Source organism: Drosophila takahashii, chromosome 3R (assembly GCF_030179915.1).
Source record: "Drosophila takahashii strain IR98-3 E-12201 chromosome 3R, DtakHiC1v2, whole genome shotgun sequence".
Taxonomy (NCBI): domain Eukaryota; kingdom Metazoa; phylum Arthropoda; class Insecta; order Diptera; family Drosophilidae; genus Drosophila; species Drosophila takahashii.
Window position 1 is genome coordinate 28,144,582 of NC_091681.1, and position 26,344 is coordinate 28,170,925.

General features: G+C 48.2%; 5 protein-coding genes across 10 annotated transcripts in view; 1 reads left to right on the plus strand and 4 right to left on the minus strand.

Annotated features, from left to right (window-relative positions):
• Positions 1 to 1,197: 1,197 nt before the first annotated feature.
• LOC108058740 (uncharacterized) lies at positions 1,198 to 2,860 on the minus strand. The gene has a single exon (XM_017143674.3). It carries the CDS (start codon positions 2,641 to 2,643, stop codon positions 2,395 to 2,397), a length of 249 nt encoding a protein of 82 aa, XP_016999163.2. The 5' UTR covers positions 2,644 to 2,860; the 3' UTR covers positions 1,198 to 2,394.
• Positions 2,861 to 5,619: 2,759 nt separating this feature from the next.
• AstA (allatostatin A) lies at positions 5,620 to 12,465 on the plus strand. Of its 4 annotated transcripts, none has more exons than XM_070216478.1 (3): positions 5,620 to 5,992; positions 11,169 to 11,613; positions 11,678 to 12,465. In XM_070216478.1, the coding sequence occupies exons 1-3, from the start codon at positions 5,870 to 5,872 to the stop codon at positions 11,746 to 11,748; spliced, it is 639 nt and encodes a 212-aa protein (XP_070072579.1). In that variant the 5' UTR covers positions 5,620 to 5,869; the 3' UTR covers positions 11,749 to 12,465. The 4 variants fall into 4 exon arrangements, with proteins under 4 accessions (XP_070072579.1, XP_070072580.1, XP_016999064.1 ...); XM_070216479.1 differs by lacking the exon at positions 5,620 to 5,992 and adding an exon at positions 6,488 to 6,556; XM_017143575.3 differs by lacking the exon at positions 5,620 to 5,992 and adding an exon at positions 7,432 to 7,582 and having other exon boundaries at positions 11,172 to 11,613.
• On the minus strand, positions 12,466 to 19,002 carry asp (abnormal spindle). Its single transcript, XM_017143573.3, has 6 exons — positions 18,827 to 19,002; positions 18,579 to 18,755; positions 18,309 to 18,521; positions 13,413 to 18,228; positions 13,054 to 13,355; positions 12,466 to 12,982 (listed from the first exon to the last, which is right to left on the minus strand). Exons 1-6 carry the CDS (start codon positions 18,839 to 18,841, stop codon positions 12,707 to 12,709), a joined length of 5,799 nt encoding a protein of 1,932 aa, XP_016999062.2. The 5' UTR covers positions 18,842 to 19,002; the 3' UTR covers positions 12,466 to 12,706.
• Positions 19,003 to 19,657: 655 nt separating this feature from the next.
• tld (tolloid) lies at positions 19,658 to 23,316 on the minus strand. The gene is made up of 7 exons (XM_017143348.2): positions 23,105 to 23,316; positions 22,973 to 23,043; positions 22,507 to 22,842; positions 21,628 to 22,448; positions 21,301 to 21,562; positions 20,675 to 21,243; positions 19,658 to 20,619 (listed from the first exon to the last, which is right to left on the minus strand). The coding sequence occupies exons 1-7, from the start codon at positions 23,282 to 23,284 to the stop codon at positions 19,658 to 19,660; spliced, it is 3,201 nt and encodes a 1,066-aa protein (XP_016998837.2). The 5' UTR covers positions 23,285 to 23,316.
• Positions 23,317 to 23,887: 571 nt separating this feature from the next.
• Positions 23,888 to 26,344, minus strand: part of tok (tolkin) — a 29,560-nt gene continuing 27,103 nt past the window's right edge. For all 3 annotated transcript variants that reach the window (XM_070217103.1, XM_070217105.1, XM_070217104.1), the window contains exons 11-14: positions 25,485 to 26,128; positions 25,249 to 25,429; positions 24,917 to 25,179; positions 23,888 to 24,855 (exon numbers count right to left, since the gene is read on the minus strand). In XM_070217103.1, coding sequence (XP_070073204.1) covers positions 24,529 to 24,855; positions 24,917 to 25,179; positions 25,249 to 25,429; positions 25,485 to 26,128 — 1,415 coding nt within the window. In that variant the 3' untranslated portion in view covers positions 23,888 to 24,528. The remainder of the gene's footprint in view (positions 24,856 to 24,916; positions 25,180 to 25,248; positions 25,430 to 25,484; positions 26,129 to 26,344) is intronic.

Here is a 26,344-nt window from a genome sequence, read left to right on the forward strand (position 1 = left end):
TCGGTGATGAAATCGGTCGAGAAGCCGGGTAAGCGGTAGAGTTGGATCATCACCATCACCACATCGCCAACTGCGTCGCAGCTGCAGCAATTGCCAAGAGACAAAGTCAAAGGTAAGCGGCTAAAGAGCAATCAAATATAATGCAGTCGGCCAGAAGAGGAGAGCTCTCTAAATGGGTTCAATTAGCATTTCCATTCCGTTCCCAATCCCCGGCTGGCTAAACTTCCACTACTCACAACCGGTGCATTGGTGGGCGTTGCATTACGTATACGCCTCGTAAATTAAGTATACGTAAGCAAATACATTTGCTTGACAAGAGCCACGCACTTGGTCAATTGGATTCAATTGAACTGTGAGCGCCCTCCAAAAGGCGGATAAGAATGAAAACGATAGAGCACTTAAAGCCGCAGACTGTATACTCTTGACATGTTTCGATTTTCAAGGGATATAAAGTATAAACTATGAACAAACTTTCCTATAAATCAAAATTGTTTGGTTGGCAATATAGTTGGGAAGTCTCGGAAATATTATCAATATAATAGTAAAATTATTTACTTTACAGGGTCGGAAATGTCTAGACTCTCTAAAAAGCGCTGAAAAAACCCAAAGCAGCTCTGACTTTGATCCACTAAGCGACGACGTCCCCCGAGGGCGTGGCAAAGGGGAGAGGGGCGGCGTGGGCGGCGGGGGCGTCAAGTGGAATCGAAATGGAACGTTTGGGTCCGCCGATGACGACAGCGACTCTTTTTTCCAAGCTATGAGCCCGAGACTGGGTCACTGTTACGAGCGTAAGAACCAGCGAGTGTTCTCCGCTCACGCACACACCGACACGCAGACCCGGAGTGCTTCATAATTAGAAGAGAGAGGGCGATAAAGAGTGCGAGACGATGGCAGAATACGAAAAGAATCGCTGGAATAATAATATAATACACGAGGTTGCCGTTGCCTTTGGCTTTGCCTTCTGGCCGGAGACTTCGCTTTCGTTTCGCATATTTTACTTTTCGTTTCCCCTTTGCTTTATTGTAATTTATAATTTATTTGAATGTTGTTTTTTTCTGCTTCTTATTTCTTACTTTCACACGCAGACGACCGGCGAAGAAAAAGGTTTGCCCCCACCCACTTTGCACTCCACACTCCACACAATCTATAGTCCATTGTTGGAGTAATTGAAATCGCCAATCTGCAGAGACCCCGAAGTTTTCGTTTTCAGTTTATTAAAAGTTCGATTTTTATTCGCCTTTGTTGGGATTAGCTCTATAAATAGATGTACAAGTAGACATACATTTTAATATTATTTTTTATAGGTATAATAAATATATTGTAGATGCTCCGCGCTCTCTAAACTAAATTCTCTCTCGAAACATTTGCCATTTGCAGCACTTTAATTGAGTTTCCATTTATTTCGCTTCCATTTTAGTACAAATCACTTGAGCAAACACCATCCCATTTGGAGGAATAATTTTAAGTTTTGTTTCTCGATTCGGTTTCGGTTTCCTCTCTTCTTGCGGCACATACAATATGATTATTAAGAGTAATAACAGTAGTATAGGTATTAAAGATTACGCATATGTGTAGTTATATTTATATGGTGTATATGGTGTGGGGTGTGTATAGTGTGTATGGGCTACGTGCCTTGCGTTTCGAGCTGCAGCAGCACCTGGAAGTCTCCAGACTGGCAGCCCAAAAATCGCGGAGCGCGTGAACAACAAAACAAAATTAAACAACATTGTAAAATGAGTGAGTGTATGCGTGTGCACTTACAAAATAAAACAAACTTATAGCTAGGCGTGTGTGTGTTTGCGTACAGCTAAAGTATTGCACTATGTAGTATATGTATAAATATATGTAATAAACAATTTACATTGAATTATAGAGTTCTGCTGAAGCTTACAGGAGATAGAGATAGAGAGAGAGTTAGAGATAGTGTGTGGCAGACAAAAAAAAGTGTATAAATATGTGATGTACTCAGTGTTTTTTTTGTTTTTTGGATAGTTTTTGTTGAGAAGGAATGTCGTTACACAGATTGCCCTGTCCCCTGCCAACACTTGAAGCCTCTAACGTGATCCGGGGACCACCCATTTGAGTTATCAGTACCCAAACGATTCGAACTATTTTGGATTACTCAGAGAACCTTGGGGTTTCGAGAATTCTTTATGATCAAACCAAATCACCTGGATCCTTGGAGTCGCGCGAATTCTTCTCAGTTGCTCGAAATCTTTGTGATCAATTCGGATCAGTTTGGTGTTCCGCGAATTCTTTATGCTCAATCCAAATCTCCGTGTCATCCTCCTTCCGATCAGCCAGAGATCCCCCGCCGACAACCCACAGCACAGCACTCGACCGCTCCAGCGGCCGTTCGTCCCGCCCCGCCCCTTGGACCGCCCCGCCCCTCACTCAGTTGCGCCTCTCGCCCGCTCGTGTCGCCTGCCGCTGCTGCTGCTGCTGCTCCTTGTCGCGCAGCTCCTTGATGGCGCCCACCGTCCCGAACATCACCTTGGCCGTCAGCTGGGCGCGCGGCGGACCGCCGGACTTGCCGCTGGTGGCCGCCTCGCGGTCCAAGGAGGCATTCGCATTGGCGTAGGCGTTCGTGTAGGAGACGTAGTTGTTGTTGAGGTCGCGACCGCAGCTGCACTGATGCGACATGTTGCACGTGATGTGTTTGTGTTGTTGCTCTGGTTGCTGTCGCTTGTGGGTAGCGTGTATACTCGTGTGTAGTCCGCTTTTTAAATTCGGCGATATTCGATGGTACTCGGTATTCGGCGTGGCGTGTGGAGCAGTTGATCCGCTTGCGGTTGTTTGCCAATTGATCGCGCCTCGCAGTCGCTCACACTTTCACAGACTCACTAGAACTAATTTCGAAAAGCTGTGGTGTTGTTTTTGTGGCCAGGCCTCGGACGGCAGAGGCAGCGGCAGCGCCGTCGACGGCGGCAGCGATGAGCAGAGAGAGAGCTGCCAAAACACTGAGAGCACTGCGATCAGCAGCTGTTGAGAGAGAGCTTGCTGCCGGCGTCGCTGTTGCAGAGGCTTTGCTGCAGTGAAATGATAAATTTCTCTACACAGACAAAAAAAAGGGGAGGTCAAATAGCAAACCTCTATATTTCAAGCAATCGGTTGAGAGCAACGGAATAAAGTTGAAAAGTCAATGGCCAACAGGGCGGATGACCGATGTTCACACTTTATACTCGTTTTTAAAGTATACTTTTAGGTTGGTTGCTTTCTATAAATTCGATCCTATGAAATTGAATGCTTGAAATCTGTAAATCTAAATCAAAATCTTAAATCTTTAAATAAGCTGTATCTCAACTTCAAATGGATAATTTTGGGACTGTCCAGGCCCTTTCTATTGCATCATATTACTGTAGCAAGTTTTTTCCCAAACTAGTTATTAAACAGAAGATCCCACCACCAACATTTTGCTCACTGCATCCTCTGCAGCTGATCGTGGCTCTCTGCGCAGTCACTGCCTCCGCCGCAGTCGCAGTTGCTGCTGTTGTGAGAGCTTTCTTGATTGCAGCGAAGAGTGTTGTTGTGTTGTTTCTAATGCCCACCCCTCCCCTTCACCACCCACCCTCCCCCTCTCGAATTGACGACGCTGCGCTTGTGTAATCTTTACGTCGTCTTTGTGTGTATTTCTTTATTTTTGTCTTATTTCTCTTTCTGCGGGGCTTTGTTTTTGTTGTAGTTTTACTCATAACAATTTGCGAATTCCACAGGCACGCTCGCAACAACAACAACAACAAAGAGCGACTAAAAAAGAAACAACAAAATCAGCAGCGGCAGCAAGTGAAAATCACTAAGCAATGCAGCGACTCACCTGTTTATTGTTGTTGCTGGCATTCATTAAGTTTCATTCACCTTTCGCAGCAGACTTTATATTGTAGTTTGTTTGTTTGTTTAGCTTCTTTTTTTCTGATTGTTGGTACCGCTTTTACATAATTAAGTGTGAGTGCTTAAGAGCACTAAAGTCAAAGAGGAAATGCCTTTCTAACAGCCTGAACCTGACCCCAAAAGAACCAACAGAATTTCCAACTGGAGAGAGCGAAGAAAAAGCAAAAGAGACAAACAAACGCATTCGCTTTCGATCGATCGTCACTTTCCTCAGCCAGAAGCAGAAGCAGAAGAAGGAGAAGAAGCAGAAGACTCGTACTACCAGTTTTCTCCAAGAACCCAAAAGTCACGGTGACCCATATAACATATAACACCGCAGTCGCTGCTGACGTCAGCAGCGCGAGAGAGATTGCAGGAGAAAGAGTACAGAACAAACGATCGGGGGAAAGAGAAAGAGCGCAAGTGCTCTGGCCGAAAAGAAAGCGAAAAAAGAAATTTCAATGCAGCGAAGCGTAGAATGGAGAACGTATGTTTGTGCTTGGAGTGCCAGCAAACAAACAAACACCAGCAGACACACTCTCACACAATCGCAGGTGATCGTTTGCTCACCTACTTCAATGTGTCGGAAAGTGTGTCATCGAGAAAGAGAGACAGAGAGAGAGTAGAAGCTGCGCCGGAAGAGCGAGCAACATTCTTTGCCGACTTTACGACTCTTCCCGGCGTACTTACATATATCTACGTATACGTATTGCTGTAACTTACATACGAACATATGTATGTTCCTGTGTAGCAGGCAAGTGCCAACAGTTGTGGCTAAATTAATAGTGCTAACCAGAAGTATCTAAAAATAGCTGATAGCAGAAACAACCTATTCGGTTGTGTTTCTTCTGATTATGAATCCCACCACCCTTTCCAAAATAAGAATAACTTTAAATAGTTATAAAATGTTTTAAAATATATAGTGAATATTTAAACCCAAATTATGCATTATTCAAATAAGATTAGTCTAATAAATAAAGGCAACTAGTTTTTAATCAGTTAAGGAATATATTATATTTTAAGGAATATATTATTTAAGAATCATTTATCACTATTCTTTACCTGCTCAATATTCTGAAAGAAACATTTTGTTAATAGTGATTTATTATCTTTGTGTTGTGTTATAGTAAAAAACAATTTGTGTGCAAACTTCTGTACCATCCAGATCCGATCTTGGCCATTTGCATGCCAGTGCCACCCACTTCCCTCCAGAGATTTGATTCTCGACTACGCATCTGGCCCAAAGACGTGTCTCGCTTGTCTGGGCCGTAAATCTCCTCGGCTTTCGACTCCGCTGCAGCATTCGCCCTCTGGCCGACTCCTAATTATAAATGCATATTTAAGCTGCCTGCTTGTGGTTTCTACTTGCCGATGCCATTGTTGTTGGCCAAGTTGCCAAGTCGCTGATATCTGACGCCACATAAGTTCATCTGGATCTCAAGTGCACATTGCACTGCGTTTTTCTCATGCGCAGAATCAATTAAAAGAGATGAAAAAACCCCAAACGAAAACTTGTTGTGGGAAAAATCTCCGAAAACCTGCATAAGAATCGTGATTTTCCATTTTTTTATTGTTGTTTTGGTTATATTTTTTTCGTCGGTCTAACAACTACAAAAATGTTTTCTTTGGTTATTTTTATGTTTTCGCTTATGCATTTTTTCGGTGGGAAGTTAGTATCTCTCTGTGTGTGGAGTAGGTGTGGGCTAAACTGGTTGGGTGCCTTGCTTTTGGTTTTATTTCATTTATTTTTCGGCCCGGCCAACTGCAGGTTTAATTTTGTGTCTTTGCTTTGCCTTATTTTGCCTACCGCCTGCCCGCGATGATGATTTATAGCTGAACTTGTCTTCTGGAAAAGCGGACAGAAATCGAATCGAGTCGCCTATCCATATCCATATCCATATCCTCCTTGTGACCATATGTGCCGTCCAGATGCCAAATACCCAAATGAGCTGCTTGGCCTGTGATTAGACCGCTGGGAAATTTATTAACCTGTTCCGGTGCGATGACGCGGCAGTGTCAGGCCATCGAGATTGGACCGGCCGCGACACGCTTTGGCCATGTTTTGATGTTACGAGCCATGTCATTAGGCTTTCTTATCAGCCTGATTTATGATCGATGGCCCGTGGTGAGTATGAAAAGCACGCGCTCAGCTATATAGCCGAATTGGAATCGCCAAATCTATGCCCAATTGCAGCTGCACGCATTGGCAATGGCATTCCGGGAACCTAATGCCCGTCTAATGACGACTGACGTCATGGTCACAATTAGCCGCCATTTTTGCCCAGAAAAGCCATAAAAACGTATAAATTTCTAGGACAAATTGTAATTGCGCCACAAATCTCAATGCAATTTCGGTGAGTCCCCCCGATTGCCTGCTGCGCTCTTAGCATTGCGTATACGACACGTGCACCCCAGACACTTTTAGCCATTTTCCGGGGGGGTTGGCAGTTGGCAGTTGGCCAATCAATGTGCTTATTTTCTCAATATTTTCCAATTAGCCAGCGATTTTTGCTTTTATTCGTAATTAAACTATTTACAACTAAGCATCGTCTCAGCGGGAATTCCTTGGGTAATGGTTATTTCCCAGTTCCTTTATCCCTCCGTGTGGCTAATGGCCCGGAATGCTCTGAAACGTATTGGGATAACGTTAGCAGATTGATTGGAAACAAGGCCAAAATACTAGGAATCGGTAAGAGTACGGGGAATACGAAGTATTTGTAAGTTTGAAAAAATATATGATATTTTAGATATTAAACATTTTCCCGCTTTTTCTTTAACCTTTCCTGATTCCTTGAATAAATCTCAAAGTACATAGAATCGGTCTAAATCAGACATTTACGTTGTCCGCAAAGAAAACGGGGTCTTGAAAAATGTTAAATGTTATGCCTTGCGGCTCGTGAAATAGTTGCTGGCATTCCGCATAAAATTCCTTGACGTTTCGCTTTTGAAATGTTACAGGAAGGGGTTGTGGTATCGGAATAAAGCCGGGGTTGCATGTCATTCGAGTTGTCAGCTGTGCTCTGAGGTTTCCCCACAAAGAAGGGCCGAAGGCGCTGGGCAAAACAAATGTCCTGCACTTGAGTAATGCGCACCCAGTCAGCTGGCAATTTTCCAGTGAAATGAGAAATAGTTGGATGGCTTGCCGTGGGTGTATGTGCGACCTCCTAATGAACCTCAGCATCGCATTATTTATCATAAGCCGAGTTGCAGATTTCCTCACCTTCTGGGAAACATGGTCGTCGCTCGTCTTTTGTTTCACTATCCTCGAGGACTGGCTTCTTGGCTTTTCCGGAAAAGCCGCTTGGCCACGGCCACTTGTTACATCCTTGGCGTGGAGCACACCCCGCCATGCGACCCAAAAGCCACCCCTCGGTCGTGTTGGGAATCGGCGCCAAACTCACCACACATTGTCGTCACTCCTGGCGGCTGTCGTGTGGGTGGTTCGTTGATAAGGGCGCGCAAAGCGCTCATATAAGAGGCCGAGCGCCAGCGGATGCGGATTCAAAACTTAACCGACATTTGATCTGTCAACGTGCAACAGGAGCAGCAGCCGAACAATTCCGCGAAATCCCAGACAGCCAAGTACCCTTGTGCACCGCGTGTCCTGTATCCTGTGTTTCAGAGTGCCATTCCCTGAATCGATCCTGCAGAAGTAGCATCGCGGTTTTTGTGCATTCCGGTCCGTGAGTTTTCCCAGCGGCATTTGGATTTCGCTGTAAGTTGTGAATAAAATCAAATATTTCAAATATTTATGTTTGCATAGGTTTTGGAACTTCATTTCCAAAATTTAAGGGGAACATTTGAACATTTTTACCAAGAGTTTTAAGTGTCTGATAAGAGCTTTGTTTTAGAGCGATTTCTGAGTAAGAACATAAGTAAGCGCTTTTCCGGAGAATATTCAGTGACTTCTCATAACAGTCTCAAAAAAATTTGCAAAGTCTGAACATTTTCGGAACTACGTCAAGTAATAAGAAAAGTTCTTGAGTTAGTCAAGCACCGTTGTATATATAGGAAAAAAAAAGTAAGATTGGACTCGGAAATCTTTCACAAAGAAAAAAATTTTTTTATTTAAATAAAAAGTATTATAACACGGTTAGAAAGCGCTCAAATTGCTTTCTGGGAGTTACAGTTGAACTTAGAGATGGACACGATGGTTGTCAAGAAAAAACCTTTTTGTTTGCCTAAAAAAACCTTTCAAATATACATTTTAAAATGTTAATGTTAAAAAAAAAAGTTCCACTACTTACCTTATGCATACATTTTGAGAAAAAAACATAGATACTTCTTTTTTTTGGTACCCTTACATTTGTTTGAAAGGGATTCCGCTTTTTGCTTTCGATAAATAATATTTCTATCTCAACAAATAATAATTCCCCTAACAATCCGGGAAAGAATATTTTTACATTCTAAAATAGACACTAAACTCAATCAGCACATTTGCCCCAAAAAGTATGCAAAAAACTCAATGCAATTCGTTTGGGTTTTTGATCTAAGGAAAACGCTCGAATTCAATTCATTTTCAATCGCTTAGGCGAGAAGACAAAACCAAATTTGATTATATAAAATGCCTCTGGCGACAATTGACATATGGCAACAGAGTCAACATCAACAACTCTCAGCCAAATCGTTTGAAATCGCAGGGACCTGGCTAGAAGACAAAAGACAAGCCTCAATCAAATTGTAATTAAATAAATAACAGAGCGCCCGAGAGCAAAAAAAAAAGAAATGCAGGGCAGAAGAAAACCTAAAAGCCAAGGACGAGAATATTAGATAAACAAATCGGAGGACAATTGTTGATTGATGTTGGGATAGGAAATTTCCCCCATTGGGGATGATGATGATTCGCCGCTCCAGGGTCAGTTTATGTTTACTTGCAGAATTGATACACATGTCAAATTAAAGAAAAACAAGGAAGTGGGGGTGAAAAGTGAAAAGACCTAAAAAGAACAAGGGTCGGCCGCATCTCGAAACAAAAGAAGCGGTGGATTGGGATATCGAGGGTTGGGAGGCCATGAGGTGCTGGCTTTTTATTGCCTAACCGCCATAAATTGGCGCAAAGAAGTTAGCCACTTCATTACCTGAACGTAACTTAATTAGGCGGGCTTAGAGGGTAAAGGTGAAAACACGGGAGCCTGCCCCCTGGCAGGGCTTTCAATTTAAAAAAGCGTTTCAATTGCACACGGCTAATTCTTCGCTCATTTCGAGGTTCAACAGAAGCTTTGGCCGTGGCATTAGCTCCACCACCTGAGGGATCTGTCCGTCGTAATTTGCCGCATCAGCTGAAATTGCTTTGGCTTTGGCTTTGGCTTCTCGGTAAAGCTGAAAATTTGCTTATATCCTTTGGCCTGCGCTGTGTTGCTTCGGCAGCTGGTGAACTTTTGCAACTTTCCAACTTAATTAGGCCAGGATAGCGGATAGAAGACGGCCTTCTTCGCGGTCTGCTCCTTTGAATTTCCGTTGCAGTCCGCTCGGCGGTCAAAACTAATCGCCGCTGCGGATATGAGAAAAGGCCAGCGGACCGAAAGAGTTATGGCCAAAAGTGGCGTAAATTCATAAACAGATAATGCCTGAATCTCATTTGCGGCCAAGGGCGCTGCGTTGCGGAGGACAAACAAGATTTTATTGCACGAATGGAAATAATAGTGAAAGGTGTTGACACTTTTCACAAAACTTGTTTTGCCCCCATCAGATTTACGATTGCCTCTCCGTGGCAATGGCTGCTCCTCGTTTTGTTGTCGCGTTGCGGTTGATAAAGTCTAACAAATGTGACGATTTTCCGCCTATTATCTCGTGGCCATAGCCATCGCCTTTCGCCGAGCGGCGGCAGTCATAGCCATTGCTTTTATTGTCCTGCGTGGAAAATGCACAGCTGCCATCCATGGAGCTGCCATTGTAAATCAAACACGGAGGTCTAGGGGTTGGGGGATGGCCTTTTGCGGTCTCTGGTGAACCTGTTGCATGATTTGTGGCCCTGTTGCACATGCACCCAGCGAATTTATGACCGACCACGGTGCGTATGCGCAACATTTGGGGGACCAACGCGTGGGCTTCGATTAATTGATTTCAACGGAGTGTTTGCACATAATTATGGAAGGCAGCGAGCCCAAGAGGCCTTTAAGCCCTTTATTCTAATGGAAAATTGTTAGAAAGTTAATTTGCCTAGCCAAACAACAAGTAGCTTCGGGCAAACGAAGGGCGGGGGTATTCCTAGGAGGTACGTGCCCCGGCTGCCAAGTTTTCCGGCGGAAATGCAACCACGACACTGTCAGTTGTTGCTCCTCCGACGGGCACTTTCAATTGATGGCACTGACATCTCCACAAAAGCGTTGATGGCTGCCACTGACTGCCACTGCCATTCGGCTAATGGAATCCTGCAGGGAGGAGGAGAAGGACATTTCATTGTGCGGTCTGGCTTAAATTTTTGGGTAATTGTTCGCGGCTAATTGTGGCCACTGCGGCATCTGCGGCGGGAATTAAGACACTCATTTAACGCGGATCAAACTCAACGTTTACGACCTGCAAGGCCAGCAGAAAACCCGTCGCGTCTGCTGCAATTCCAGTTGGCCAAAGACTAAAGACCAGAGACCAGAGACCAAGGACCTTCCGCATGACTGCCGGCGGTGGCATCAAACTTTTGGCCACATTTTTCAACGTTCTGCCGGCCCATTTTTATTCGTTCGTTATTTTCGACTCTGTTGACTGTTTGTTTGCCACTGCCATTTTGGTGTTTTGGGCTTTGGCTTTTGGTATTGCCGGGATGTCAACGCATTGTCGGCATTTGTTTGCCGTTGACATATTTTGTGTTTGGGCCGAATTCCTCGTCGATTGTTTGTTTCTTTATTTTGCATAAATATTCGTAAACGAAGGCACAGCCATAGGGGTTCACATTAGGGTGGTCTGATTTGTGGAGAGACCAAGAATTCCAGTTATCATCTTTATATACATAGCTTTCAATATATTTAATAAAAATTAAATACCTAATATATATTTTTTAATTTTTATAGGTTATAATATTAAAGATAATATAAAAATGTCTATAATTTTTTTTTCTAAGGAATTGTATGATAATGGCATTTAAGTTAACAATTAATAGATATTTTTATTTATTTTTTTTTATATTTTATATTTATTTATATTTTTTCCATACATTTCCTTTATCACTAAACTGAGCCACCCTAATGCTCGCGTATCCACGTTTGCCGCAAAGTATGCAACGCTTTGACACATAGAGAATTGAGGAGCGAGCGCTTAAAATTCTATTCGTCGCCTGCTCACTTTGTCTTCGCCCACTTTTTTTGCAGCAGCGTCAGCCAGACGTGCCCCACATCCCCAGCATCTCCACACCCACCACAATGAACTCCCTTCACGCCCACCTCCTCCTCCTGGCCGTTTGCTGTGTCGGCTACATCGCCAGCTCCCCGGTAATTGGCCAGGATCAGCGCAGTCCGGTGGCCGGCGACTCCGATGCCGACGTCCTGCTGGCCGCCGACGAGATGGCCGACAACGGAGGCGACAACATCGACAAGCGGGTGGAGCGCTATGCCTTTGGTTTGGGCCGTCGGGCCTACATGTACACGAATGGGGGGCCCGGAATGAAGCGCCTGCCGGTCTACAACTTTGGCCTGGGCAAGAGGTCGCGTCCCTACTCCTTCGGACTGGGCAAGCGCAGCGACTACGATTACGATGAGGACAACGTGGTCGACTACCGAGTGCCGCCGGCGAACTACTTGGCTGCCGAGCGAGGTGGTAAGTCATACTCAAGACTTTCATAAGGATAATCCCTATATCCTTTTAATCCCTCGACTTTCAGTGCGACCAGGACGACAGAACAAGCGGACGACGCGCCCGCAACCCTTCAACTTTGGCCTGGGCCGGCGTTAAATTATCCCGGGCCTAATCCTCCCTTCGGATGACGCACTTATCCACATCCAGCCGTGCGCCATTCATCTGGGAGTCCAGCTTATCTAAATCTTATCAAGGAAGTACTTGCAAAAAGCTCTCAGACTCTTCTCCCAACTTAAAGCACATTCAGGAGCCAATCTAAATGTCTTTGAATCCAACCGAATCCTTTGCACGCCCCTCGTCCCCAAAAAATATTTATATTAAATCGCTAGAGCCAAATTATGTTTAGTTTTTAAATCGAGACGTTTAACGGCAGCCTCCAAATGAAACAGAACTGCAAAAAACCCAAAAAAAAAGAGCGATCGAATGAAATGGCGTGTGCAATTATCAAGGAAGAAATACATAAAATGTTATACGAATCTATTATATATGCATATTCAATCCAATTTACAGTACTCCACATATATATGTATGTACATTTTAAAGGGGCATTATTAATATACACGCGGATTTAAACTTATATACTTGGGGCAATCTCTCTCAAAAGGAGCGACACGAGTGGCATTCGTTGTGGTCGCAGGCGGAGGAGCACGAATACTGGGCAACCACTGCATACTAATATCGATGTAACTAGGTGTTTGACAAAGTGATTACTAATTTAACTATATGATTACAAAAATATGTAATTGATTTGTGAATACAAGCATACCTACCCGAATAAACATAGGCGCCGCAAAACGGCGCAAGCAAAACGAGTTTGATTGTCTTCTTTATTTCTTAGCTCCTTTTGTAATTTCTCATAAAAACAATAAACTTAGTTTCGTTACTAGACTATCAGTTACAATTTCGATTTCTTCATTTACATGCTAGCATTAAGGTCCTCTTAAATTTACTTAATTTACGATCGATTGTCTCAGTAAAATTAGCTTCTTACTATTATAAACACAACACGAAAACGTTTCAAACATTTAACATTTAGAGGCGAATTTAACTAGGTCTAAAACATGTCGATCTGCAGCTTGCACAGGATTGTGTCGAAGGCGTAAACGGACGAGATGAACGTGTAGGGACTGTAGCGGATGATGCCGAAGTCCGGCTCCAAACTGGGCAGGGAGCTGGGCGTAAAGTTCATCTTCTGGGTCTGATAACGTCCACTGGTCATCGGCGGAGGCTTGCGGGCATTCTGCTTCATCTTCTCCTTGCGAGCAACCAGCTTCTTCGTTTCGCGCACCATGTAAATGGCCTCCGAGTTGGTCATGTAGTCGTGAATGATCTGTAAACCGTATATAGAAAATATTTAATAAATATCCTATAGCTCAGAACCCTTTCCCACTTCCCAGTTACCTTTCGCTTCTTGGGACAGTGAGCGAATACCCAAATGAGGGTGCACAGCGTGTTGAATATCTCACTGTCCTTGTCGCACCAGCGCAACAACATCTGGGCAATGGTCACCAGGCCGCCCTCCTGGAACGTGTTCACCGTGGTGCTGTTGTAGCGGGCCAGGTTTAGGATGATCCGGCTGCAGCGCTCGATAAGCTGCTTATCCACCTCCGAGCGAATGGCCTGGGCCATGATGCCGTAGCAAAATGTGGACATGAACTCCGAGCACCACATCAGCAGGTGTGGCACAGTGCGCGAAAGGCGATCTAAAGGGATTAAGGATTAGTTAAGTCATCTAATGGCTTAGCCCTATAGATACTCACCCAAACGGCTTAGGACAGCAAGGGCATCGGAAGCAATAAAGCGACCTCGCAGAAAGCGAACCGCCTCCTGGACTTTGCAGCGCACAGAATTCACAGCAGTTGCCTCCTGTCGCAACTGGACAATCCGCCGGCGGATGGCCAAGAGTCCCTGGTGCTTCTGGCGCCGCCGTATTTGATAGCCACGCCAGTATCTCTGGATTACCTTGGCGGCGCGCTTCTGGCGGATTAGCTCCATCATCTCGGGCGTCATCAGGGCCTGGAATCGTTGGCGAGCCAAGAAGCCACGGGCATGGGCCTGGAAGTGGGGAGCAGTCTTGCGGAGCAGTTGGAAGCAATTGCGTTGATCCACCATTAACCGCTTGCCCCGGAACTTTTGCTGCAGATGAATGGTTATAGTACGCAGCTGGACGAACTGCTGTCGCTCTTTTTTCATGCTGCGATTAGCACGGAATCGGTGCTGCACCAGGATCACAGAGCATCGGATTAGCTGGTAATCCTGTCGTGCCTTTAGCATGGCCTTGTGGGCGCGGAACCGGCGTTGCAGTACCAACGCAGCCATTCGCTGCTTCTCGAACGCCCTGCGTTGCTCTCGCATCAGCAGGGTGGATCTGATGAAGGACTGCATCAATCGCACCTTGCGAATGGTGTCCAGGAAGATCTGCCGCTGGCGACGAGCTTGAACAGTGGCCCGCCACTTGCGCTGAATGCTCAACGAGCTGAGACGAATCCTGCGGTAGCCCTTTCTAAGAACACGCATTTCACACACACTGCGCCACCATTTCTGAATGCGGATGACTGCCTGGCGTTGCTTTTGGTACTCCGCCATCTGCTGCCGCATCTCCAACTTGCCGCGGTATCTCCGCTGCACTTTTATAATGGCTTCCCTTTGCTTTTGGTAGTGGATTACCTGCCTTTGCATCTCCTTCTTCGCTCTGTATCGTTTTTGAACGGTAATAGCTGCCTGTTTGAGCTGGTTATACATCTTAGATTGCCTAATCATGGCCAGACGAGCTCGGTATCGTCGCTGCAAGGTGATGGTTGCCTGGCGCAGCCCCAGGAAATTGCTGCGCTCTCGTTTCCTGAGCAGATGACCACGCCAGTGCATCTGCAGACAGCTCACCGCTGCCTGGGTGCCGCGGTACTTGGCTCGCATGAACCTCATGGCCTTGTGGGCATGGAACCTGCGTTGCAGCTTGATGGTTACCTCTCGGAGTTGCAGATATTCCTGGCGCTCCTTTCGCATCTGCAGTACAGCCCGTCGACGTTGTTGCACTGTCAAAGCTGCTTTCTTGAGCTGAGTGAACTCAGCCCTTTGCTTTTCCATTTGATGCTTGGCGCGGTACTTTTCTTGGATGCATCTAGCGGCGGATTGCAACTGAAGGTAGCTCTCTTTCTCTCGACGCATCTGCAAGGTGGCTCGCCAGCGTCTCTGCACCTTGATGATGCACTGACGGGCTCTCAAGTAAGCAAGGCGATCCTCTTTCATCTTGCGGAGCAGCCGATAGCGTCTTTGAATGAGTATAGTGGACTCCCGAAGCTGGAAATACTTCTTCCTCTCCTCACGCATTTTCCAAGTGGCTCTTAAGCGCTGTTGCAAGCAGATTACACTTTTCCTTACAGCTTGGTAGTTATTCCGTTCGATTCTCATCTGGATAGTGGCTCTTCTGTGAGCCTGGATTTTAAGGACCTTGGAGCGGAGTGATAAATATTCAGCCCTATGTTTTCTCATCGATAGCTGAGCTCTCCAGCGCTGTTGCACATTAATAGCAGCCTGTTTAAGTTTCCGAAACTCCCTTTGCTGCTTTATCATACTCCACTTGGCCCTCATCCTGCGCTGGACCAAGATGATTAGCTCCCTTTCCCGCAAGAACTTTTGCCGCTGAACTTTGCCCAACTGATAACTTCGCCACTGCATTTGGATGTAACTGGCAGCTGCCTGTTGCTTTTGGGATCGCTGCAGACGCGCTGTGGCCGCCGCCGCCAGTAGCTTCTTGGCAAAGAGACGACGCCGCCAGATGCGCTGCAGAAAGATGGCCGCCTGGCGGAGCTGCAGGAACTGCCGGCGGCACTGCCTTCCCAGTCGCTGAGCCCGCCACCTGCGCTGGATGGTGACGATGCTGTGATAGCTCTGGTACAGCTGCTTTTGCGCCAAGTAGCGACGCGTAAACTTCTGCAGGATTATGGCTGCCTGGATGCGTTCCGCCTTGAACAACCGGGTGTACTTCCTCATCTGGTGGCCCCGGAAAACGGCCTGAATGACAGTGGCGGCGCGGTGGCGTCGCATCAGCTCCTTGTGGCGAATGCGCCGCTGGATGGAAACATAAAGCCAGCGACGACGCCACCACTTCTGCAGCACCGTGGCCGCCGCATGGAACTTGGGCGAACGGAACTTGTAGATGATCTGCCAGAGCAGCGAAAGCGTCTTCTCGCGATGCCCGTCCACGATGTCCGGGGCGGTGATATCCCCGCCCAGCTGGAAGTTGGCCTCGCCCAGAGCGCCCAGAGCCAGCTTCACATTGAAGATCCTCTGCAGGCGGGAGATGGCGGGCACTCTCAACTGGCGGGTGAGATCATCGCGCAGGAGAATGACCTCCATGACGCGCGTAAGCCGCACTCCATCCCTCAGATCCACGGCCAGGTTATTGAAGGCGTAGTCGAATTCGTCCAAGAAAGACTGCTTGTGCTGGAGGACGTAGCCCAGGCGACGCAGCTCCCTCGTTATATCCCCAATGTTGGCCAACAGTTCCGAGGAGAAGCGCAGCAGGATGTCCTTGGTCTCCTTGTGCGGCGACTTCTTGACAAACAAACACGGATTGTGCTTGACAATGCGCTTCTGCTTGGCCTGATCGAGGAATAGCAGCAGGAAGAGGATCTTCTGCAGCGAGTGCTTCTTGATGGTCTCCGCGTACTCCTCGGTGAGTGTGTAGGCCTTGCTGTACCTCTGCTCCTCGAACTTGTTCCGGAACAAGCGATTGAGGATAAAGGTGCTGAGGCCCACGATGTCTCGATTCGACTGCATCTGGATCTTCTCGCCGAAGACCACTTCCAGTCCGAGGCGCAGCCACAGAGGATTGAAGCAGAGCAGCAGCTCCAGGATGGTGCGCTGCATGACCACATCCAAGTGGAGATTGCGATCGCTGCGGATGCGCAGAGCCTGCTTATTCACATACACGGCCACCTTGGAGCAGGGCAGGCGCATCTGCTCGCTGAAGAACAGATCCACCGCCGCCCGACGCAGCGTCTCCAGGCGGTACTTGGTGAGGTAGTCCATGGACTGCTGCTCCTTGGTGGGCGCCACCACGAGCTCCTTGTTGCGCACCTCGTTGAACAGCCGGCCCACGTCTATTTTGCTATTTGTGTCCGCATCCAGGTCGGCTGGGATGGAAACCAGGGCATTAAGCCACTTCTTGAAGTCAGCCTGATGGCGATCCACGGCCTGCTCGTCCAGGTACATGGTGGAGGCCAGGAAGGGATCCGTTGTGGTGGTGGCTGCAAAGGGATCCGGGTTGATGTACGTCTGCATGTAAAGCTCCGAGTCGTAGAGCTTGACGGGCGCCTGTACGCTATTCTCCCTGACCTTTCGTGGTGTGGTGGTCTTCTTCATCAGCGACATGGTCTGCGCCAGCTTGAATTTCTTTGACTGAGCGGGAGGCCAGGCGTGGGCACTGCTGCTGCGGGCGGATGCATTTGCCGGTGCAGCGTTTCTCGACAGCGTGGTGTCCTCCACCCGCTGCTTCTTGGGCGGCGAAATAGCCATTGTATCGTTGCGATGCAGAGATTCGTTGCTGGGCGAGTCCGAGAAACTTAGCTCATGGGAGCGACGCTTGTGGGGATTCTTAATCGGACGACCCACTTCGTGCAGATTAAAGCGACTCGACTGAGCGAGTATTTCGTTGTGATTGAACTGAAACTCCTGGTGGCCCAGCAAACTGGCCTCGCTGCTAGAAGAACTGTTCAGGTCCTTGCTTTTCACCTGGGTTTGCTGCTCCTGGTAGTAGCGATTCTGTTCGATCGACCGGATCTTCATCTCATTCAAATTAGGCATGGAGCCCTGGATGGCGAACTTCGTTTGCGGCGACAGCAGCGACAAATCCTTCATGGACTCGGAATACTTTCGCAGCGGTGAGCCCACCAGCTTGATGTCCCTTTTAAGATCTTGAACGGAGGTCTTTGGCGGACTGGTGCCCTCCTCCTCGTGAATACAGGCCAGAGCTCTGGTTTGCATATGAACCGCAATGGTGGTGGTTTTGTTCAGGGGCGCCTGCGTTTGTACCTCGCTTCTGGAGCTGTCCAAAGTGTCTAGCGAAATGTTGGTGTCGCCATGCTTCACATCAAAGGTTTTGTTTGTGGCCGGCTGATCTTCTAGGTCATCTGGAGTGAGTCGACGCGGTCGAGGGTGGGTGGGTGTGGGCCAGGCGGTCAGATTGTCCGGCAAAATGGTCGCATTGCCTCGCGTTTCGGTGAGCGGTGTGAACCGTAGGTTGTCTATCACGTCCAGAAGATTACCCGGAGTCATGGGACTCAAGTTCTCCTTGAGGCTGCGCGGCTGTGGTGATATGTAGACGGGGTCCTCCTTCGGCGGCTTGTAGACATTCTTCTCGGTTAGAGGAGGATTAGGACGGGCAGAAGGACGGGTGGCAGCAGAGGGTCGCCAGGTCAGTTTGGCGGAAGGAGCTGCTGCTGCTGCCGCCGCCGCCGCAGACATTCGCTTCTTTTGCTGCACAGCAGCGGTGGCCACGCTCTTCATTGTCTTGCCAGCGCCTGTCGGTGATTTCAGCTGCAGGGTCTTGCCGACGGTGGGAAATTTGCGCGGGTTCTTCAGGTAGAAAAATAAAACAGACATGCAGAAAAGGGTGAGTGGAAGGTATGGGGTGGGAAATGCAGTTTTCGACTGACCTTCGCGGGCTGGTTGCTCTTGGACTTCAGAATGATCATCACCTCCTTGCGAAAGTTGCGGTTGTCGATCAGCTGCAGCGTCTCCTTGCAGGCCACCTCCAGTTGGGGGCTCCAGACCAGCTCCATGGAGACCTCGTCCCTGGCGGGCACGATGTGCTCCAGCCACTCGAGGCTCAGGTTGTGCTCCTCCCGAATGGCCTTCATCACCTTGACCTGAAAAATGGGGCATTGATTAAATACCAGTTGCCAGGCAGGCGGTAACCCACTAACCTCGATGTCCTCGTCGCTGGGATTGAGGACGCGCACCTGGCGCCTGGCTGTCTTGGTTACCGGCACATCCTCGAACTGCACAATCGCCTTCGCGGAGAACGGAGCCATGACCACCACGGCGGGCTCGCGTCCTTCGGCGCGCTTCTTTTGCTTGAGACGCGATGGCGTCACGGTGATCTGCAAATATCAAATATCGGGAGTCCTGTTATTTCGAGGGGAACCATTTTCGGAGCCCCAAAAACACTAACCTCAAAGGCGCTCATCGCGGGCGCTGGCCGAAAACAGAAAACACTTGCACTAAACAAAGACGGTCACGCAGCGAACTTAGTGGCCCATTAACAGAGCTAAACACTTAGCACAATCAACAAACAGCAATTAAACAAGTTAGCGCGTCGCCGCAAAAAAATCCAAATTCAAACCGACGCCGCCGAATAGTGTGACAGTTGGCTCCATGAAATACCACTTGTATTTACTCAAAAATATTCCGAACGGTCACTCTAAAAGGTGAGTATATTCGCTTATAATAACAGAAATGACCCAGCGGATACACACTCCGGACAAAGCGGAGACACCCTCCTACCATTTATTCGTTGTGCAACACTTTTTATCGATACAAATAGTGTGAACGAGGTATTTCGTTTTAAAGCGGGTAGTTTAAATTTGAATTTGAATTCAAATATAATTAAATGTTAAAACTAAACATTATTATATAAAAAACCAGGGACCGTAAATAACAGTTATTTGTGATTTTTATTTGTACAAGATTTGTACAAGTTTTAATTAACAATTTAACTGGTTTTTATGCACTTTATAGACATGAACAAATAACAGTTTATTTGCTTTCCAGATTTGTTGAAATGCATAAGCTTTGTGGACAAGAGTAAAAAGAGTGTTATTTTTGACGTTTAAAACAAAATATCACAGTAGTCTTTTTAAAATAAAAGTCTCAAGTAACTGTTATTTACGGTCCCTGGTTAAAACTAAACTTAAATATATAAAAACCAAATATTATTTCGAAATAAGTTTTATTCACAATCTATTTACAAATTTCAACAACAAACATAAGACACCGACTTCCTCTACATTAGCCTGCTGGGCGGCAGCAAATGAGCGAGTGGCTGGATCTCGCTTCCCGTCTCCGAGGAATACATGCTCTTAAGATAACCCGGAAAGGGCGTTACCGCATCGAAATCCTCGCCCGCCGAATCCTCCGGCGGATCCACGGCCATGAAGGCGATGGCGAAGCCCCTCAGCGAGTTGCTCTCGTCCGTCTGGAATCGCAGCAGCAGGGTGTCCGAATTGGAGACTATAACCGGCGGCTTGTGCTTGCCGCAGAACCGCCCGTGGATCGTGTTCATCGAGTAGCCCTCCTCGGTGACCTCCAGGTAGTCGTAGTCACACCGTTCCGAGTACTCGATCTCGAAGTGCAGGAAGCGGATCTTAACGCTGCTCTCGGGATCCGCCTGAATGCGCCAGTCGCAGTACATGTTCCTCTTGTACGGCCTACTTCCGTATCGCGGATGAGAGTAGAAGGTCTGCGAGTGATTCGTGGCCCTTAAGTAGCCACCGCACTCCGAAACAAAGGTGGCCTTGAAGCCCTTCCTCTGCAGACCCGCATCCGTGGCCAGGACCATGAACATCTCATTGGAGGAGGCAATCACGGCGTAGGGCTCCCTACCACCGCAATAAATCCCCAAAGTGGAACTGTTCTCGGAGCGCCCATCGTAGATGGCCACGTAGTCATAGATGCACTCCTGGTGGCTCTCCACCGCAAAGTCGTGGAAGGTCAACTGAATGCGATGGCCCAGGACGGTCTGGAAGTGCCAGTAGCAGTAGATGTTACGGGGATAGTCCTCTGGATAGTTGGGACTTTGCAGCACTCCATACGACGTGGTGATTTCGAACTTGCAACGCGTCTCCGTGCAATTGTGTCCATTCTCGGCCAGCGTGTAGCCATTCCGGCAGCTGCACTGGTACGAACCGAAGGTATTCCGGCACCTGTGCTGGCAGCCACCGTTGTTAATGGAGCACTCATCCACATCTGCGGGATAAAAATATATCAGTAACCTCCCAAAGCTTTTCCTTATCCAGCATACCTATTACAAACTTGGCCACAAAACCACTCCGCTGCACCGTGCGATCCGAGTAGAACTCCAGCCGCAGGACACTCTGCTCGGAGTTCACCACCGGCGGCAGTTCGTGTCCACAATAGATGCCTATCTTCCTCAGCCGACTGTCCCTCAGCTTGGAGTAGATAATCAGATAGTCGTAGTTGCACTTGGTGTAATGGAACCGCGTGCCCTCCAAATCGAAGTGGGTGAAGTTCAGGAAGACAGCGTGGTTCGGTGGGGCAACCACCTCCCAAACGCACTGCTTGGAATTGGGATAGACATCCGGATACGAGGGCGAGAAGAGCGAACCATTCGACTTTGTGGCATCCACCACACCGCCGCAGGCATCCTCGCAGGTCTTGCCATTCGCCTGCAACTCGTAGCCCGCACGACAGCCGCACTGGAAGCTGCCCAAGGTATTGATGCACGTGTGCTGACACCCGTGATCCGTGAACTTGCACTCATCCACATCTAGCATTAAAGCGGCGGAGAAGCCCAGCTTTTGCACCGAGGCATCGGAGACGAATCGTATGTACATCTGATTGCTGCGGGTTCTGGGTGGTTAAAATTGATTAATTTAGTTGTTCAGCTTGCCTTTTAAACCAACTTACTTTATATTGGGCGGCAGTTTGTCCCCACAGAAGCGTCCTATCAGCCGGGAATCGCTGTGATTGCCATCCCTCACCTCCACATAGTCGTAGGCACAGCCATCGTGCTTCTCCAGCTCGAAGCTCTGGAACTTTAGGGCCACCTGGTGGTTATCCGGAGCTGTGATCCGCCACACGCACTCCTTGTCGGGCATGTAGTCCAGTGGATAGTTGGGCGAGTCTATGGACTGATCCCTGGTTAGCTGAATATCGCCACCACAGACCACTGTGAAAGTTAATTAAAGATTAATCAATAAATAGTTGTGGTTTAAAGAATAGCTAAAAACTCACCCTCGAATCTCGCCTTGAACCCCCGATAACCCTTGGCCGCATTCCGGTTCACATAGTTCAAGAGCATGCGACTCGTCGACGTGGTGATGACCTCGCCACTGGCATTTCCACAGAGGCGTCTAACCAGAGGCGATTTGTGCCAGTAGCCATCGCGGATCTCCAGGTAATCCTGCGAACAGTCCTCGGAGCTCATCAGATGCAGCTGTTGCAGATGCAGGATGACCTTCTCGCCATTGGTGGCCGTGATCCGCCACTCGCAATTCGTCAGCGAGGCGTCGAATTCAGAGTCTGGCGGGGATTCCTCGCCGGCATCTCCGCTGCCCTCGAATTCGGTGAGCAATCCATTGCCCGAGTACACAAAGTGTGGACTCACTATTTGCCCGGAGTTCTGCTGGTAAGTTCTTCCGCAGGAGGCGCATTTGTAGAGCAGATTGGCCTGGACAATATCGCCGCGACTGAGACGCCTTCGCTGACCCAGCTCCAAGTGGGTGCCCGGCGGAATGCCAATCGGTGTGATGGTGTCCAGGTAGGGACTCTTCGAGAACGAGTTCTTGGCATAGTGCATGATGGAGTTGAGATCGTAGGGCAGCAGCGGCAGGTCCACCTCCTCCGGCGACAGGACATCGAAGTTGTACTCCTGGCCCCGCATGATATTCGCCTTGTTGATCACGATATGCTTGTCCCTATCACCGCGGGCATGCTCATGATGGAAGCCAATGGTGTGGCCCAGCTCATGGATGATGATTCCGAACTTTTCGCAGTTGCGACCTATGGAGATGGGCTGGCGACCGTTGCCATTCTTGCCCAGAAACGAACAGCAACTGGGGGAAAAGGGAGATATTTAATATATATTTATATTTTTATAATTTATATATTTACCCGCAATTCTTGACCGTAAAGTAGATGTAGTTCGCATGGAGACTCGCATCTCTTTCCACAAACTTGATGCACGTGAAGTTCTCCCAGTGGCGCATGGCCTGCTTGAAGAGCGCCTTGTGGGCTCCACTGAAGATGCCGTCGATCTCGTAGGGAATCACCCCGTAGTCCCAGGTTCGCTCCTTTCGCACAGTCACAGCTCTTCGTTGTCTTTTAATAGATTTCCCATCTAAATTCTGGATAGGCGAATGACTGTGCTGCAGGACATCCACCGAATCATCGGTCCAGAGAAGTGGAGGGGGTAATCTCGAGCCAGCTTTGTTCTGCTTCCGGCGTCTCCTGGTTGGGTGGTTCAATGGGCTTATGAGCTCAGGTATTGCTTACGTGTTGGCCCCAAGGCAAAGGGAAAACTCAAGTGGCCCCGACTAATTGCGCGCCATTGTGTGGGCTAAATCCCTGTGCAACTTACCCCGAATATTGTCTGTCTTTCCCCTGTTGATGGCTGTCATCCCTCGGCTCATCCAGCTCCTTTGGCGGCACCTGTTGTGGTTACCCCCGATTGTTATTCAACTCTCAACCACGTGAGGTGGCCAACACTCACCTGCGGAGAGTCCAGCATACCAAAGAAATCCTCCGGCTGTTCCTTAAAGTCAAAATCGCACTCACTTTCGGGCAACGTACTCAGTCGCCTGCCCTCTGCAAAGTCCAGCATAAAAACCATCATCATCAGAGCTCCCACAGAGAACGCAAATAGTTTCGCTTTCATTCGAATTCCTTCCATTTCGTTGGTATTTCTGGGGGCTCGTTCCCTGAAGTTGCTTCAACCAGTTCAAAGTTCTAACTGAGCGCTCGTGGTCTGCGATTGCCGAATTATACTGGTGAAACGAGGGTTCCACGGATCGAGCAGGTAACAGAAACAGATGAGAATCTTTGAGGCCAAGGGGAATCAGGGAGGGAGGAACTGCAGAATCTCGACTGACCGCTCGAAGGGACGGCTCTATGGCGATGGAGGGAGAGCGTGAGCAGCATTGGCGATTCTGGCCATCCGACCATCCATTGTCTGCCTGTTTGCATTCAATGGATTTTGATTTGGGTATCCCAGTATCCCTGCGCACCTTGACATATACCATTTACCATCTACCTGGGGCGCTGGCCGGGCTCAGGGGCATTTGCTTAGGCTCAGGATCAGGTGTAGGTATTCGGCCCTTTAGGGCAGGTCATTAATGATCATAAATCCCCCGCATGAACGAATCGCTTCGCGGTAATTCCACCTCTAAATGCTATTCAATCGACATGGCGCTTCTGCCTGCAGTGGCAAGGTGGAACTTTATAGCTTTATAGCCCTTCCAGCATTTAGACCCAAAAATATCCCACTTCAAACTCGTTTTGTTTTGGTTTTAAAACATAGTTACTATGCAAGTTTTAATAGTATGTATGTATAGATTTAATTACGTATTAAGTTGAGTCAAATATCCGAGAGAGTTGTACATATGTGTATGCCTGCGTGAAAAGTTCATCTCCAGCCGCATCCGAAGATATGTGTGTGTGCACCTCCTTCCTATCCTAACTTCCGTTCCGCTTTTGATATTTTGATGATATCCCATCGCCTTATGCCTAAGATGCTTAACGAAATGCGCTGGACCATTGAGAGTATGGCACATGGTAGAGTTTAGAAGAAAGGGGGAAAATGCTTCAGTGAAATGCACGGGGAAATTGCTACAGAGTCTAATCAAAGTACATTACATGTATGCCATAGGTCTAAGTAATTGCCACCACGGATCTGGGCCGACTTTGCATTCGAGTGCCTAAAACCTAAAACTAGTATTGGATCGCGACCTAGACGAGGTCCTTGATTATATCCTGGTCGCAGCCAGCAGAGAGTGCGCGTGGAAGATCGGGAAAGTTCGTTTTATGTACGCGACGATATGCCTAAATCTGTTAAATAAATTCCGTTTTAATATATTGTCATGAATCTTGGTGCCTGGTCGGCGTTCCCATCGCATCGATATTCCTCTACTTGTACTTCTACTTGGCCTTGCCGGAGTAGTAGCGATTGGGCAGACTGTAGCGACCCCGGTACTGCCCGTTGAAGACCAGCTGGTTGCCGCTGAAGTCGCTGTACTCGTCCGTCTCCTCCTGCGTGTCCTCGATGTATATGCTCTTGAGGGAGCCCGGGAAGGGGGTGACCATCTCGGAGCTGTACGAGTTCTCCGCATCCTCGTCGGAGTGGTCGTACTCCCCGGAATTTGGAACGGCCACGTAGGAGGCGGAGAAACCCTTCATGGGCACTGAGCCATCGGTCTTGAAGCGAACTAACAGGGAGTGGGTCATGGAGTTAATGTCCTGCGGCAGCTGTAAGGGTATTATAATTTAATTATCAAGTTCCCAAGGTAACCCAGTTAGATTTCCCTACCACATTGCCGCAGTACTGGCCGTACATGGGTCCGTACTGCCCGTACACATCGTCTATATCAGAGAACACCTGCACATAGTCGAAGGTGCAGTTCTCGCTGCTCTCGATGTCGAAGGTGAGGAATATGAGCTGCACGTAGCTGTTGTCCGGGGCCGCGATGGTCCACTCGCAGTCCATGCCGTCGTCGTAGTCCTGGTTACCGAATCGCGCATGCGAGTAGAACTGCTGCACCTGGCTGGTGGCCTTCAAGTAACCTCCGCAGGCTGCAGGAATATTATCGAAATTATATGGTTAAGGCGGGTTTTGGGTTTCAAAAGGGGGTGGCTGCCTACCCGTCGAGTGGGAGGCCGTGAAGCCGTTCTTCTGCTTGTTCTTGTCCGTCTTGAGGACCATGTACATCTGGTTGCTGGTCGAGGAGATGGGGAAGGGAATCTTGTCGCCGCAGAAGCGACCCAGCACCGCGCTGGACTCGGATTCGCCATCATAGACGGCCACGTTGTCGTAGGTGCATTCCTTGAAGAGTTGCGAATTTAATATCTTACTTGGCCAAGAAATATATCAGATTTACCTGATGCGACTCCACGTCGAACTCGTTGAAAATCAGCTTGATGCGATGGCCCGGCGTGGTGATAAAGTGCCACACGCAGTCGGCATTCGGCGGATAGGAGTCCGGGTAGTTGGGACTGAAGATGGTGCCGAAGGGCGCGGAGATCTCGTGCTTGCACTCCCCCTCCTTGCAGTCGTGGCCATTTTCGTGCATCGAGTACCCATTGTGGCACATGCAGATGTAGGAGCCAATGGTATTCCGGCACTCGTGCTGGCAGCCTCCATTATTTACCGCGCACTCATCGATGTCCGTGAAGAAGACGGCCGCGAATCCCGACCTCTGGATGGACTTGTCCGAGTGGAACTCCAATCTCAAGGCATTACTCTCGGAAGTGGCCGTGGGCGGAATGGCGGAGCCGCAGAAGGTGCCGATCCTCTTCAGCCGGTTCTCGCCCAGCTTCGAGTAGACGGTCACCGAGTCGTAGCCGCAGTCCGACTGCTGGTGCGCCGTGCCCTCCAGATCGAAGTGGGTGAAGTTCAGCGATATCCGGTGCTTGGGCGGGGCCACAATCTCCCAGATGCACTCCTTCAGCAGAGGGTACATCTCGGGGAACGAGGGCGAGGTGATGGTGCCGTTCGGATATTCGATGACGCCGCCACAGGCATCTGAATGAAGAGGGAATTTGGTTAGGGAATTAGTTTTTGTTCAGTTTGCACTGGAAATAACTAGCTGTAATGAATCATTACTTGTTACTTAAATTTAAATTTCCATTTAATTTTTTATTAGCATTTTTTAAATAGCTGAAACAAGGAATCTGTTCGTAACTTTTTTTTTAATTAATTAATTTGTATGAATAAAACTATGACTTTTCAATTAACATT

Excerpts from the sequence above, each read along its gene's own strand:
- LOC108058740 (XM_017143674.3), bottom strand. The coding sequence starts at position 2,643 with ATGTCGCATCAGTGCAGCTGCGGTCGCGACCTCAACAACAACTACGTC.
- tld (XM_017143348.2), bottom strand. The coding sequence starts at position 23,284 with ATGGAAGGAATTCGAATGAAAGCGAAACTATTTGCGTTCTCTGTGGGA. Across the intron at positions 22,843-22,972 it reads AAAGACAGACAATATTCGGG|GAGACGCCGGAAGCAGAACA; the intron begins GTAAGTTGCACA and ends CCACCCAACCAG. Across the intron at positions 21,244-21,300 it reads AAACTGCCGCCCAATATAAA|AACCCGCAGCAATCAGATGT; the intron begins GTAAGTTGGTTT and ends TTAACCACCCAG.
- AstA (XM_070216478.1), top strand. The coding sequence starts at position 5,870 with ATGACGCGGCAGTGTCAGGCCATCGAGATTGGACCGGCCGCGACACGC. Across the intron at positions 5,993-11,168 it reads TTTATGATCGATGGCCCGTG|CAGCGTCAGCCAGACGTGCC; the intron begins GTGAGTATGAAA and ends CTTTTTTTGCAG. Across the intron at positions 11,614-11,677 it reads CTTGGCTGCCGAGCGAGGTG|TGCGACCAGGACGACAGAAC; the intron begins GTAAGTCATACT and ends CTCGACTTTCAG.
- asp (XM_017143573.3), bottom strand. Across the intron at positions 18,229-18,308 it reads AGAGCAACCAGCCCGCGAAG|AACCCGCGCAAATTTCCCAC; the intron begins GTCAGTCGAAAA and ends TTCTACCTGAAG. Across the intron at positions 12,983-13,053 it reads ACTGTCCCAAGAAGCGAAAG|ATCATTCACGACTACATGAC; the intron begins GTAACTGGGAAG and ends TACGGTTTACAG.